At 40.1% G+C, this 15,533-nt stretch overlaps 1 protein-coding gene across 8 annotated transcripts in view; it reads left to right on the plus strand.

Moving 5' to 3' along the window:
* The window catches only part of FHIT (fragile histidine triad diadenosine triphosphatase), a 1,488,394-nt gene that overhangs the window by 1,303,804 nt on the left and 169,057 nt on the right, over positions 1-15,533 (plus strand). For all 8 annotated transcript variants that reach the window (XM_073009985.1, XM_038002532.2, XM_073009982.1 and 5 more), the window contains one exon: positions 9,156-9,224. In XM_073009985.1, the coding sequence (XP_072866086.1) occupies positions 9,156-9,224 (69 nt within the window). The remainder of the gene's footprint in view (positions 1-9,155; positions 9,225-15,533) is intronic.

Raw genomic sequence — 15,533 nt, forward strand, 5'->3', positions numbered from 1 at the left:
ATTGACAGTAGCATCAGAAACCATCAGTGTGCCTGTGCATTTTGACAGACCACTAATTTGATTCTTGAGTTGATCATGCTGAGGTATCCTCAAAGTCCTGGAAGTGGCATTACTTCCAGTGACATTTATTTTAGAACTAAGTGGCTGTCAATAATTTCATGCTGACCCTTGACTTAGTTGCAGAAGATGAGGCCTCCCCAAATCAAGAAAGGCAAAATCCAGACATGTAGAACACACAGCTTTGGGGTTCGTGATGGTCTGGGTAAAGTTGAATACATTCAGCAAGGCTCACCATAGAATTAAGCCTTCTGGTTTAGAACAGAAGTAGGTTGTCGAAATTATTTTTAAAACTAATATCCTGTAATATAGTCACTGCTGGGATTGACTGATTATTCAGAATGTGCAGCATTAGCTTAAGCGCTTTACCTACGTATTTCACATAATCAGCATTATAGTCTTATGTGCTGGGATACTGGTTTTGTGCCCACTTGAAAAATGAGGGAATATGAAAGAAATTAAGAAATCGACTCAGTAAAAAGAATAGGTAGGATCTGAACCTTGGCCACCCATCTCCAGTGACGGAACATCAAACTGCTTTTGGTAGGATGGGCAAGATGTGGTGGAAAGCACTGGAACACAAGTCAGGGTGTCAGGGTTCTCATGGTTCTAGTCCTGGCCCTGCCATTGCTTTGCTATTGGTCTTCTAAGAGCCACTCTCCTCTTCGGTGAAATGAAGAAATTAGACACTCTTACTATTCCCCTAACGTTTCCCAATTCTAATCCTAGTGGTTTTCAAAGATTTTCTGTTGGTTTCTTTTAGTAACAAATTCATTTTGCAAATGAAATTGTGCATGGGATCCCAACACAGAAACAGATAAAACAGAGCTGCTCTGTTTGAATCATGGAGGGAGAACTGAAGCCTGCTACCCTTTCTGGTGCCCCATTCTTACTTCCATCATGAGCTGTTCCCTGGACATACCAGGCTTGCTCTGGAAGCTCTAGGGCTTTTTACAGTTTAGGAACCACTGACCAGATCTTTATCTGTTATCTCACCTATGGAAAAGAGACTAAATACTTGAACTTTCAGTTCAGCAGCAAATTAGGAGACTCCAGGTGTCAGAAACAAGACAGCACCGTGCAAAGCATTGCTACAAATGGGGTCTGTGCTCTGCCCATATTGTGTTACCCCCACTCGCCATGGCTGCAATGCATCCTACCTAGCCTGGCTTCCATCTGACTGACCCTGGAAACCTGGCTTTTCTCACTCTCCAGGTGGGAGAAAGCAGAAGTGCTGGAGTATTGATGCCTCCCCAGGAGTAGTTCTCAACCAGTGAGGACAGGAGTTGGTGTATGAATATGCTAGTTCCCTCACCCCTCGGCTGGGATAACTCTGGGATGCATATTTTTCACTGGCTTTCAGAGTTCTCTAGCAGGTTCTATATGCTCCAGTCACACAAAATAATAACTCACTGGATCACACATCCTATATTGACCGCCTTTCCTTTCCTGTTTCCTTGATGCATACTCCCTTACTTGTGTTTCCAGGGATCACCCACCAAATAAAATACTTGCACTCTCATCCTTGATTCAGGGTTTGTGTCTAGGGCAATTGAGAGTAAAAAAAAAAAGTATATATCATATTCGTATCACTCTCCATGAAGAACAGGATTGCTATTGCTTGGTAGTGAGATTAACTGGTGATCTAATTTTTCTCCTGTGTGTTTTTCTGTCTCTTTCAGATTTTCTATGCTATAAGCTTTTGACCTTGATATTCGACAAATGGAAACAATCTTATTGTTACATTGCATGTGGTTATTCCAAGTTGAGAGCTTTTGGTGATTATCCAAATATAGAAGGAACAATAGAGGCTGGGTGTGATCACCTGAGGTCAGGAGTTTGAGACCAGCCTGGCCAACATGGTGGAATCCTGTCTCTACTAAAAATACAAAAAGAAAAAAAAAATTAGCCTGGCATAGTGGCGTGCTCCTGTAGTCCCAGCTACTCAGGAGGCTGAGTCAGGAGATTCACTTAAACTCAGGAAGCAGAGGTTGCAGTGAGCCGAGATCGTGCCACTGCACTCCAGCCTGGGTGACAGAGTTAGACCTTGTCTCAAAAAAAAAAAAAAAAAAAAAAAAAGAAAGCAATAGATGAAGATTCCCCCGAGTCTTACTGAGAGAAAATTTTGTCTCTTTCTTACCTACAAAATTGGTAAAATAATACTGACTTCATAGAGGTGTTGCAGAGATAAGAAAAATGTGTAAACTATGCAATAAAAATATCAAGGCATCTGTATTCATTCTCTACTTGTTGCTATAACAAATTGCTGGAAACAGTGCATGGGTCATATGGTAACATTACTGTTAACCTTTTGGGGAACTGCAGAAATTGTTTTCTAAAGCAGCCTTACCATTTTGCATCTGCACCAGCTTGTACTAGGGTTCCAATTTCTCTACTTCCTTGCCAGCATTTGTTGTTATCTTTTTTTTTTTTTTTTTTTTTTTTTGAGATGGACTCACTCTGTCACCCAGGCTGGAGTGCAGTGGTGCAATCTCGGCTCACTGCAACCTCCACCTCCCAGGTTCAGGTGATTCTCCTACCTCAGTCTCCTGAGTAGCTGAGATTACAGGCGCCCACCACCACGCCTGGCTAATTTTTGTATTTTTTAGTGGAGACAGGGTTTCATTATATTGACCAGGCTGGTTTGGAACTCCTGACCTTGTGATCCGCCCGCCTCGGCCTCCCAAAGTGCTGGGATTACAGGCATGAGCCGCCGCACCCGGCCTATCTGCCCTTTTTATTACAGTTACCCTAGTATTTGTTAAGTGATATTGTCATTGTGGTTTTGGGCTAAGGATGTTGAGCATCTTTTCATGTATTCATTTATCCATCCTTTTTGGAGAAATGTCTGTTCATATCCTTTGCCCATTTTACTTAGAATTGTTGTCTTTTTATTACTTAGTTGTAAGTAATTCTTTATGTGTTCTGGACATACTTCCCTTATCAGATAGGTGATTTGCAAATCCTTTCTGCCAGTCTCTGGCTTGGCTTTTCACATTCTTACAATTTTGATGATGTTTACCCTCTTCCAGTTTTAAGGACTCCTGATGATATTGGGCCAAACCTGGAAAATCTATGATACCTCTCCCAATCTTAAGGTCAGCTGGTTAGTAACCTTAATTCATGTGCAGCCATAATTTATCTTTTGTAACTTAATAGAATCACAGGTCAGGGATTAGAACATGGATGTCTTTGAAGGTGGCCATTATCTTTTGACCACAGTATCGTCTGTTATTCTTTAGAATCAGACCTGCCTTCTGCAGTTGCTCATTGGCACATGTGAGGGAGAAGGATTCACACAGGGCCAACTGGTTGAGGTTGCAGGACCCCAGCTGTGGAGCAGGGTTGCTCTTCAGCCTTCCTTGCCCTTTCCTCCGCCATGAACCATGTTTGTGTCCCTTAGAATTGAATTACAGTATACTCTGACAAGGAAAAAGGATATTGGTATGACCACACTGATAATCCTCAGGTGAATATGGGCAGAAGAGATGTGTTCAAAGAGATGGAGGAAGGAGCAGAGACAGCGCAGAAGAGGCAGAGCCTCTAAAAATGACGGCACTGCATGCTGTCTCTATTTCTTCACCTCCCACTTGCTCTGAAACCCACTGCAGTTTTGTTTTTTTTTGTTTGTTTGTTTGTTTTTGAAATGGAGTCTTGCTCTGTCGCCCAGACTGGAGTGCAGTGGCACAATCTCGGCTCACTGCAACCTCTGCCTCCTGGGTTCACATGATTCTCCTGCCTCGGCCTCCCGAGTAGCTGGGATTACAGGCATGTGCCACCAAGTCTGGCAAACTTTTTGTGTATTTTTAGTAGAGACGAGGTTTCACCGTGTTGGTCAGACTGGTCTCGAACTCCTGACCTCGTGATCCACCCACCTCAGCCTCCCAAAGTGCTGGGATTACAGACATGAACCACAGCGCCCGGCCTGCAGTTTTTGTTTTGCTTTGTTTTGTTTTGTTTTGTTTTGTTTTGTTTTGTTTTGAGTAATAGCTTTATTGAGATATAATTCACATAATGTAAAAGAAACCCTATTAAAGTACACAGTTCATTCTTTTAGTATAGTCACAAAGTTGAGCAGCCATCACTGCTATATAATTCCAGAACATATCCATTAACCCAAAAGAAACCCTGTGCCCATTAGCGGTTACCCTGCATCTCTCTTCACAACCACAAATCTTTCTTTCTCTGTGAATCAGCCTAGTTTGGCGTTTTCATATAAATGGCATTGTACAATATGTGGCCGTTTTTGTCTGGCTTATTTCCCTGAGCATGATGCTTTCACTTAGTGTACATCACTCCTTTTTATGGTCAAATCATATCCTATTGTCTTCATATACTGCACTTTGTTTACCATTGATCAGTTGATAGTCATTTGGGTTGTTTATACTTTTTGGTGATTGTGAATAATGTTGCTGTAAACATTCACATACAAGTTTTTGTATGGGCATATGTCTTCAGTTCTCTTGGGTATGTGTTAGGATCAGAAATCTGAGTCACATGGTAACTCCATGTTAAACTTTTTTGAGGAACTGCCAAACTGTTTTCCAAAGTAGCTGCATGATTTTACATTCCCAGCAGTGTAGGAGGGTTCCAGTTCTCCACACTCTGCCCAACACTTGTTATTGTGTCTTTTGATTATTGCCTTTCTAGTGGGTATGAAGTGGTAGCTCAGTGTGGTTTTCATTTGCATTTCCCTAATGACTAATAATGTTGAGAATCTTTTCATGGTATTTTGTTCTCCTAGCCTTACTGAAACAATTCAAGCTTTCAAAAACATTTCACACTGTTAGTGATACCCTCTTTGAAATTTGTTCTCTGGGCTGTTGGAACTTACCCTCTCTTGATTTTGCCTCTTTCCTCACTACAGCCTTAAATTGGGTCCTACTTCTCTTCCCAAATGTCAAAAGTTAGAATGGCTCAGTGCTCACTATTTACTTTATACCATTATGTTTTTCTTCATGACACTTATTTCTATCCAAAATTAGAATGTAAAGTTAGTCATTTCCCTTATCTTCTGCATCACCCGTTGGAATATAAGCTCTATGGGGACAGAGGCTTTATCTTGTCCATTACCATATCCCTCGTTCCTAGACTAGCACCTAGAAATAGGTATTTTTGAGTGAATGAATGTATACTTTAGAAAAGTCTACAGAAGTGTTACATGAATAAAAATCAGGATTCCATAGTCAAATAAGTTTCTAGAATGCTATATTAGATGAAGTTAAATAAGCATCTTTTGTGTGGAAGTTCTCATACTTTAATGTGATAATGATCTTTGTGAAATGTTATTTGACCATGAAAACATTTTTGGTGTGGAATGTGTCATGGGACTTTAAAAAGATACTCTTCTAACTCAAGCAGCTAAACTGCAACTCCTGGCAAATTTGTGGAAGGCTTTTATTAAACAGATGTTTTGCTGGCACTTAGAAAAGTAAGTTGTGATCACCACAGCTTAATATGAAACCACTAAGAACAGATTATATCAAATTACCCTCATCTCTGATATTCATAGGGTTTTATCAGAATGTCATTCTGTTCGAAGGCCATAGTGATGGTATTTTTTCACAGCAATGAGGCTTTGAGCTGGCTTTATCATGATTTCCCTGTTCTGAGAAGCCGAGTGGGTTGTCAGCATTCTGTGATCAGCCTGTCACTTAAGAATTTATGTCAAGATATCAGGGTGGGTGGAGATCTATGCCCTTGGAAAAAAACCACCTGTACAGTGAGCTGTTTACTGTCTTTAGTGTGTCACAGTGAATTTCAAGTGGTTACCAGTGATCAAGAGTGGCTTTTCTAGAACTTGGTGGTAACATAGCCTATAGAGATAGCCCTGAACACTAAACCCAGAAGAGGAGGATAAAGAAAAGGAGGCAGGGGTTAGACCTGGACCCTGGAGGTTCCCAAGTGCAAGTTCGCAGCCCACTGTATGTTAGTAGTGGATACTGACAGGCATATTCCTGAGGACCAGGCAAGGAGAGTGGTCAGAGTGCAGAAAGCCAGAGAAACATTCAGAAAGATATCTCCACATACTGGACCTAGTAGCTCACACCTGTAATGCCAGCTACTTGGGAGGCTGAGGAGAGGGGATTGCTTGAGGCCAGGAGTTTGAGACCAGACTGGGCAACATAGTGAGAACTCCATTGCTAAAAATATGAAAATAATAATAATAATAAAAAGTTAGCTTGGTGTGGTGGCATGCACCTGTAGTCCCAGTTTTGGGAGGCTGATGCAGGAGGATCTCTTGAGCCTGGGAGTTGAAGGCTGCAGTGAGCTGTGATTGTATCACTGTACTCCATCCTGGGTGACAGAGTGAGATTCTGTGGGGAGAAAGAAAAGAAGGAAAGGAAGGGAAAAAAATAAAAATGGAGGAAAAGAAGAGAAAGAAAAGATAGAAGGAAGGAAAAGAGGAAAAAACAAGAAATGAGACAAAGAATCTACACATAATGCAGTAGAGCAGGCAAAACAGCGAGTGACCTCAGTGCCCACACTGGCAGAAGCGAGGTAAGAAACCAGATGGATATTATAAGCCAGTGGTTCTTGAAGTGTGGCATTAGACCAGCATCAGCTGGGAGCTTGTTAGAAATGTGGACTTTCAGGGCCCTGTAGTCTACATTTTAACAAGCCCCAAGTACAGGTGGAAGATTGAGAATGGCTAGTCAAAGCAACAGAAACCAGCTTTTGCAAAAGAGATGCTTAAACAATGCCCTCATTCAAGGAGCTTCTTAATTTCTTTCTTTCTTTCTTTCTTTCTTTCTTTCTTTCTTTCTTTCTTTCTTTCTTTCTTTCTTTCTTTCTTTCTTTTTCTTTTTTCTTTTTTTTGCTGGTACAGAAATCAATCCCTGAATGTGATGTCTACTTGGTATTCAGGTTTAAATGTGTCTTTTTAAATAATAAAAGTAATTCTTGTACATTTCTAGGTAATGAATAGTAACTACATGCAAAGCTGAATGCTCAGCACATGGTTAGCAGACTTAATCCTCTTAACCCTGTGAGGTAGCAACCATTATAATCCCCATATAGATAAGGATACTGACACATAGACTTTGTGAGGCAAGGTCACACAGTTAGTTTGTGGTAGGTCCAGGATTTGTATTAGGACGTTTAAGTGCAAAACACTGGTCTGGAACTTCCTAGAATGTACAAGGAGGTGATGAAAGATGGATAGATGGGAGGGAGGAAGAGGGGAAGAAAGGAGGGTGGGGGGACAGAAAGAAGAAAGGAGAAAAAGAGGAAAAGAAGAAAGGATAGCAGGAGATTCTGGAATTAAAGAGTGAGTGAAGGCTCCTTCTAAGGGTGTTTTGTATCCTTGTGCTATGTTATTTTCCTGGTTTTGCTTTTAAGTCAGCCCATCTAGAGATTTCAATAGATTTCAGCCCAGGCCCACCTGCCTGGCTTTCTCCTAAGAATTTAGTTTCATGGGTAGTTTGTGATTTATTTTTTCCTTGTTTGTTCTTTCACTTTCTCTCTCCATGCTCACATAATCTTTGTGACTTAAATACACACTTGGCCCAGTTGCTGAGAGATCTGTGACTGGCTTTATCATTGACTGGTGAATATTCTGGCAAAAGCATGTCACTCTTTGGGAACTGTGCTCAGGGGCTGCTTTGAAGCTCCTCTCTGCTTCATTCACCTTGGACCACGTTGTACCCTACCTCAGCTTTAATAGGGTATCATTTCCCCCCTCCTTGTACTGCAAAGCCACAGGGATACTTAATCTTATGTTCTCTGGAGGCCTTTTGGAGCCTTGGAGCCCGATCGCAGTAATCAAGAAGGGGTGGGTGATCAGGGATGAGGTTTGACCTACTGTCAGCCTCTCTCTATTTAAGCTCTTCATTTTCACATTCCTCCCCATGGTTTGTAATAAAAGTGGAACACAGCTCAAGGGCAGAAATGAGGTTTAACTTCACCCAAGGTACAATAGAGGCTATTTGGAAAGTAAAACTTTCAAATGGCAGTTTAGCCTTGAAGAATATATTGAATTAGATATGCTCTGAGCCTTGATTCACGATCATTGCATAATAGCATTGCTATGTATATTACCTGGGTGCTTTAGTAGACTAGGGAAATGGGCTATTTAAAAGATTAAGTTCGCAGAATCAGTGCATGTGCTAATGAAACACGTGGGAGCAAAAGCCAAGAGGCCTCATTTCCGGTGCTGACTTTTACTTCCTGTGGTGCTCTGGCCTCACCGAACATTGATTTCCTCTTCTCTGAAATGGAGATCATAGTAGACCTTGCCTCACAGGATTTTTTTTTTTTTTTTTTTTTTTTTTTTTTTTTGAGAAGGAGTCTCACTCCGTCGCCCAGGCTGGAATGCAGTGGCGTGATCTTGTCTCATTGCAAGCTCTGCTTCCTGGGTTCACGCCATTCTCCTGCCTCGGCCTCCTAATTTTTTGTTTTTGTATTTTCAGTAGAGACAGAGCTTCACCGTGTTGGCCAGGATGGTCTCGATCTCCTGACCTTGTGATCTGCCCCCCTTGGTCTCCCAAGGTGCTGGGATTACAGGTGTGAGCCACTGCGCCCAGCTGCCTTACAGGATTTTTAAGAGTACTAAATGACAGAATACCAAACACACAACTTTCCTTATCATAGGAAGTAAATGCTTAATAAATGAGAACTGTTTATATTACTATTATACGATTATTTCTCAAAGCTCTGAGTCTGTAATTCTGCCCATACTACTTGCTACTCTCATTCATTCCCTCTTTACTTATGCAGTTCTCTGTTAGCCAATTCTTATTTCTTGTCAGATTCAGAGTCATGATGGTCACCTTTGAAGATGTGCTGTCATTTCAAAGCACTGGCTAACTACAACCAAGGCTGACAACCATGAATAATTCCATAGAGCCTCTGAAACACTCTAGCATTTCACTCCAACTCTTATATATATACCACCAAGTTGTTCTCTCTTGCTTAGTGCACTCTCTTCTCGGCAGAATTCAGGTATAGTTACCGAAGGTGGATATCAACTTCCTCTGAAAAATAACCCAGCAGGAACCATCATGGAGTAATTGGGCTTCATGAGATCATCACTGTCAAGTCTAAAAATACACGAGGAGATAATCACATTTACTTTTTTCTTTCTTGTACATTTTCAGCACGTTCACGTCCATGTTCTTCCCAGGAAGGCTGGAGACTTTCACAGGAATGACAGCATCTATGAGAAGGTGGGTCTGCTCTCTCTGATCTTATTGTTTGATCACGGGGACTGTCGTTGGGATGACATCAACCTAATGAATCAAGTATTACCCTAGATATGGTCTGAAATGGAATTCTATTTAGTCTGACTTGGAAAGTGGCAGTAGAGGTCAAGGAGTCAAGAATGGCCATCATGGGAACCCAAGACTAATTAATTATAATGATTTTCTTTTTCAAATGAAAACCAGCAGAAAACAAGTGTCTTGTGATTGCTATCCTGTCATTTACCAGGACAGTAAATATTTGCATGGAGATACGGCCCAGAATCTCCATAGAAGAAAACCTATGGTGCTACTGGTGAAAATCAAGCAGATTGATACATGATTGTTTTAGTCAAATGCTACACTTAATTTTTAAAACACTTTGGAACTCAGCTTGTCATTCCCAACAGCATTTATTCAAAGTGAAACTTTGAATTATTGTGAGGAAAAACTATGTTGGTTTGAATAAGTGTAACTCACATATCATATATTAAAGAAGTTAATTTATTTCTAAGTACTCCTATTCAAAGATATAAGTGTAAAACCACTACAAACATGAATTAGTAAGAGCCAGGTGATCCTTACCTAAAGCCCTGTCTACATGAGAACCTTCAGATGCCCATTTCCACCGTGTGGAGTGTAGAGCCTGTCATGGATCAGGCTATTATAAAATATAAGGTGATTTCAGTTTACCTGTTTATTCTAGCCAAAGAGGGGAAAGTATGTCCCCCACATGGTAGAGCAGATTAGATAGCACTAGTGCCCTGGAGTGATTGGTTAAAAGGACTTTGAGGCTGTTTGTGGATGCAAGGAAAAGTGCTGTGATTGATTAGCAATGCCTGCCAAGGGCATCAGATAGGAGGGAGGTATCATATTTGCCATCTATTTGACATTCCTGTTCTAACTCTTTGAGAATGCATTTTAAAACACATTGTTTATCTACATTGTTTATCATGTGGCTCTGTCAAATAAACCACATGATTATCTCTACCTCGTTTCCAGGGACCAGTTAAAATCTATGCAACTTTTTGTGTGTGTGTCTATAGGGCTTCTTTGCAGTACTGACATTAAAATGGCAACTCAAATCCTGAAAATAAGGAACATAATTAATGTTTCTGGGATGCATTGGATTTCGTGAAGTGGCTAGTTATTCTGCCTTTAGGATAACCCTTACTATCTTTTGCTTCGTATGTTTTCCAAGAACTGTAGTGGATGTGCGTAGAGTGGAAATAATCTAGTCACCAGTACCTAAGTGCTGATTTGCGGACTAGTTGCTGCAGATCTCAATTCTCAGGAGGTCCTATCCCTGGAGATCCTGATCGAGTAGATTGCACAGCACTCAGGAATCAGTCATTATATAAGGAAATCCCCAGGAGGCTCTGATGCATGACTACCTTTGGGAATAGGCTCTCTGGGTTTTCCAAAGCCATATTCTATAAAACTATAATTTGAACTCATTTTCATTGGATGTGGAATGCAGTTTGGGGATTGATAAGGGCTTAGTTCACATTGGAAGAAAATCAGAATTATAGAGTAATTATAAAGAGATGTAATTAAAATACAAATACCAATCTCAGTCATGTAAACTAAGGTTAATAAAATGTTGCCAGATACAGACTGTTTTAATGAATAAATTAGCACATGAATTATATACTAGTAAGTACTGCTAAGGTAGCATTAAAAGTGCTTGAAAACACTGTTTTCTTAGGCTGAACAGTCACCTTGAAATCTTGTCGATGTTCCAAATGTGCTTGAAACAGAAGCTGCATGGTTACATTTCAGCCCAGTTCAAGACACAATGTACAGCACTGTGGTTGGTGTATGGCCTCGCTCTCCTCTCTTATTCTTTTGCCCTTGTCTGCATGCTCTGATGGCCCCACAGATAAGAAAACACATGTTTCTACTTCCCACATTTTGGAGGATCATCTCAGGAGAAGTAATTACTGTAAGAGTTCTTTCTTTTCTTTTTTTTTTTAAATTAGTGGTATAAGTCATATGTAGTATAGACAGTATCCACTAAGGGAGATTGTGGTAGAAGACTGTAAAGATTGAAGTCTAGAAACAGGCAGAAGTAAGTTCAAATTCCAGTGGCATCTCCTAACCACATGATATCGAAGCCTGAAAGACTTATTTCAGGGCTTGGTACTTACCAAGAATTTGTTAATAGATAGCAGTTTCTGTTCTTATTGTTATTATTACTATTTTTTTAAGTACCAATGGTTAGTGGAGAACCAGATTCAAAGCCAGGTCATTGGATGTTCCCATCTACCATTCTTTCCAACGGTGAGATTCCCAATTTTCCCTTTGTCTTTAACCATTCATTCTCAGTTTTGTCTTCCTCTTTGTATGAAAATGCTTCTCCAGGCTGAGTATCTAATAACACAGTGTTCAGAAAGAGGCATGAAAAGCATGCAGCACCGCACAGGCATTATTGGTATAGAACTTAATGTACATTAGACCAAGTGATCTTAATCAGAAGCGATGGAGTGATGAGGGACGGCATTCTTTATATTGATGGGAGCACTCACTCTAGATTATGCATCTGTTCAGGACATTCAACAAACAGACTGCCTTGGAGGGTGGGAGGTAGGAAACAGGAACAGCAGGAGGCTGAGCTCCATAAAATGTAATTGTATTTCTACTGCTGCAGACGTAGAAAATTATGCCTAAAGAAGCCCCAGAGTATAAATTGGCTAGGAACATTGTGTTCTTTCTGGGCACTGTTTTAAGATGGTTAGTGACAAATAAGAAGGTTCATAAGAAGGGCGGTTGTGTCTGAAAACAGATTTGGGGAGTAGTTGATGGTGGGAATGTTTTGCCTGGAAAAAGGAAGACTTGTAGAGGGAAGATAGTAACAGAGTCACTGTTTCCAAATTATCTGAAGGGCTGGCAGTTGGAAAGGTATTAAATACATTCTATGTGACTCCAGTGGGTATATCTGTGATTATCGGACTACCAGGTGGCAGATATCATTAGCTCTACATAATAACAGGTCAAAGTGAAAAAACCTTCTGAACACTTAAAGAGTGCCTTACAAGGGGGTGAGCTTCCCATCCCTGGATTCACTCAAGCACAGAGCAGATGGCCACAATTCTTCAAGAAGACATCTACATTTGGTCGCTGGATGGGCCACTTGGATTTGCGATTCCTCTCTTTACACATTTGAACCATTTGATCATTACCGCCATTTTCAGGTTTTACAAGTTCTGTAACAAATAGTGGGGTTTTTTTTTGTTGTTGTTGTTATTAGTATTACAATGTTTGGGTGACTGTCTAGTGAAGCATATTTTCTTTGTTAAGTTCATGGAAATAAAAGGTAAAACCTTTTTTTAAAAAAACGTATAGGAAACCACACTTTACTGATTTTTTTCTCATTCCCAGCCCACTTCCTGCTTTTCCTGCAGCTCAGCATTGCATATTGATGGTCCTTGGGCTTTGCTTGCCTCTTCATATGTGTTTTATTTTTGCCTGCAAAGTATTTTTGGTGATTTGCTTTATTGTGGCTGTGAAGTATTTCTTAATGAAGCTAAATGCTGTTAGGCATATTGCTCATTCTCTAGGCCTATGCAGTTGCCATGTCTGCCTCCTACCTAGGCTTTCTTCACTGGCTGATGGTGCATGCATAGCTCCTGAAGGCATTGGAGTTTAAGATCTTTGCCTATTTCATGGGCTGCTCCTCTTCTCTCTGCCACTCAAAGATTACTATTCCCCAGGATCTTCTGTCTGGTATACTGGGCATGCTGTTTATCTGAAACATCTGTTTAACCTCCCTGACTACTCATTTACAGTGCTCTGGCCCCAGGTGAGTTTATTTTGTTGTTTTTTGTTGTTGTTGTTGTTGTTGATTTTAACTTCAAGTTCTGGGATACATGTGCAGAACGTGCAGGTTTGTTACATAGGTATACATGTGCCATGGTGGTTTGCTGCACCTATCAACCCGTCATCTAGGTTTTAAGCCCTGCATGCATTAGGTATTTGTCCTAATACTTTCCCTCCCCATCGCCTTCCACCCCCAACAGACCCCAGTGCGTGTTCTTCCCCTCTGTGTGTCCATGTGTTCTCATTGTTCACCTCCCACTTATGAGTGAGAACATGCAATCTTTGGTTTCCTGTTCCTGTGTTAGTTTGCTGAGAATGATGGTTTCCAGCTTCATCCATGTCCCTGCAAAAGATATGATCTCATTCTTTTTTATGGCTGCATAGTATTCCATGGTATATATGTACCACTTTTTCTTTATCCAGTCTATCATTGATGGACATTTGGGTTGGTTCCAAGTCTTTGCTGTTGTAAATAGTGCTGCCATAAACATATGTATGCATGTGTATAGTAGAATGATTTATAATCCTTTGGGTATATACCCAGTAATGGGATTGCTGGGTCAGATGGTATTTCTGGTTCTAGATCCTTGAGGAATCGCCACACAGTCTTCCACAATAGTTGAACTAATTTATACTCCCAGCAACAATGTAAAAGCGTTCCTATTTCTTCACGGACTCACCAGCATCTGTTGTTTTAATAATCGCCATTCTGACTGGTGTGAGATGCTATCTCATTGTGGTTTTGATTTGCATTTGTCTAATGATCAGTGATGATGAGCTTTTTTCCTGTGTTTCTTGGCTGCATAAATATCTTCTTTTGAGAAGTGTCTGTTCATATTCTTTGCCCACTTTTTGATTTTTTGTTTGTTTGTTTGTTTCTTGTAAATTTATTTAAGTTCCTTGTAGATTTTGGATATTAGACCTTTGTCAGGTGGGTAGATTGCAAAATTTTTCTCCCATTCTGTAGGTTGCCTGTTCATTCTGATGCTAGTTTCTTTTGCTGCGCAGAAGCTCTTTAGTTAGATCCTATTTGTCAGTTTTGGCTTTTGTTGCAATTTTTTTTTTTTTTTTTTGATGTTTTCATCTTGAAGTCTTTGCCCATGCCTATGTCCTAAATGGTATTGCCTAGGTTTTCTAACAAGTTCTGAAATTGAGACAATAATTAATAGCCTCCCAACCAAAAAAAGCCCATGACCAGATGAATTCACAGCCGAATTCTACCTAAGATACAGAGAGGAGCTGGTACCATTCCTTCTGAAAGCATTCCAAACAATCCCAAAAGAAGGACTCCTCCCTAATTCATTTTATGAGGCCAGTATCATCCTGATACCAAAACCTGGCAGAGACAAAATAAAAACAGAAAATTTCAGACCAATATCCCTGATGAACATCGGTGTGAAAATCCTTAATAAAATACTGGCAAACCAAATCTAGCAGTACATGAAAAAGCTTGTCCACCATGATCAGGTCAGCTTCATCTCTGGGATGCAAGGCTAGTTCAACATACACGAATCAATAAACGTAATCCATCACATAAACAGAACCAATGACAAAAACCACATGATAATCTCAATAGATGCAGCAAAGGCCTTCGAGAAAATTCAACATCCCTTCATGTTAAAAACTCTCAATAAACTAGATATTGATTGAACATAGCTCAAAATAATAAGAGCTACTTTTGACAAACCCATAGCCAATATCATATGAAATGGGCAAAAGCTGGAAGCATTCCCTTTGGAAACCAGCACAACACAACACAAGAATGTCCTCTCTCACCATTCCTATTGAACATAGTATTGGCAGTTCTGGCCAGGGCAATCAGGCAAGAGAAAGAAATAAAGGGTGTTCAAATAGGAAGAGAGGAAGTCAAATTGTCTGTGTTTGCAGATGATATGATTATATATTTAGAAAACCCCATCGTGTCAGCCCAAAACCTAAAGCTGATAAGCATCTTCAGCAAAGTCTCAAGATACAAAATCAATGTGCAAAAATCACAAACATTCCTATACACCAATAATAGAGAGCCAAATTATGAGCAAACTCCCATTCACAATTGATATGAAGAGAATAAAATACCTAGGATTACTACTCACAAGGGATATGAAGGACCTCTTCAAGGAGAACTACAAACCACTGCTCAAGGAAATAAGAGAATACAAACAAATGGAAAAACATTCCATGCTCACAGATACGAAGAATCAATATCGTGAAAATTGCCATATTGCCCAAAGTAATTTATAGATTCAATGCTATTCCCATCAAGCTACTGTTGACTTTCTTTGCAGAATTAGAAAAAACTACTTTAAATTTAATATAGAACCAAAAAAGAGCTCATATAGCCAAGATAATCCTAATCAAAAAGGACAAAGCTGGAGGCATCATGCTATCTGACTTCCAACTATATGACAAGACTACAGTAACTAAAACAGCATGGTACTGGTACCAAAACAGATATATAGACCAATGGAACAGAACAGA

Source organism: Chlorocebus sabaeus, chromosome 22 (assembly GCF_047675955.1).
Source record: "Chlorocebus sabaeus isolate Y175 chromosome 22, mChlSab1.0.hap1, whole genome shotgun sequence".
NCBI classification, from domain to species: Eukaryota; Metazoa; Chordata; class Mammalia; order Primates; family Cercopithecidae; genus Chlorocebus; species Chlorocebus sabaeus.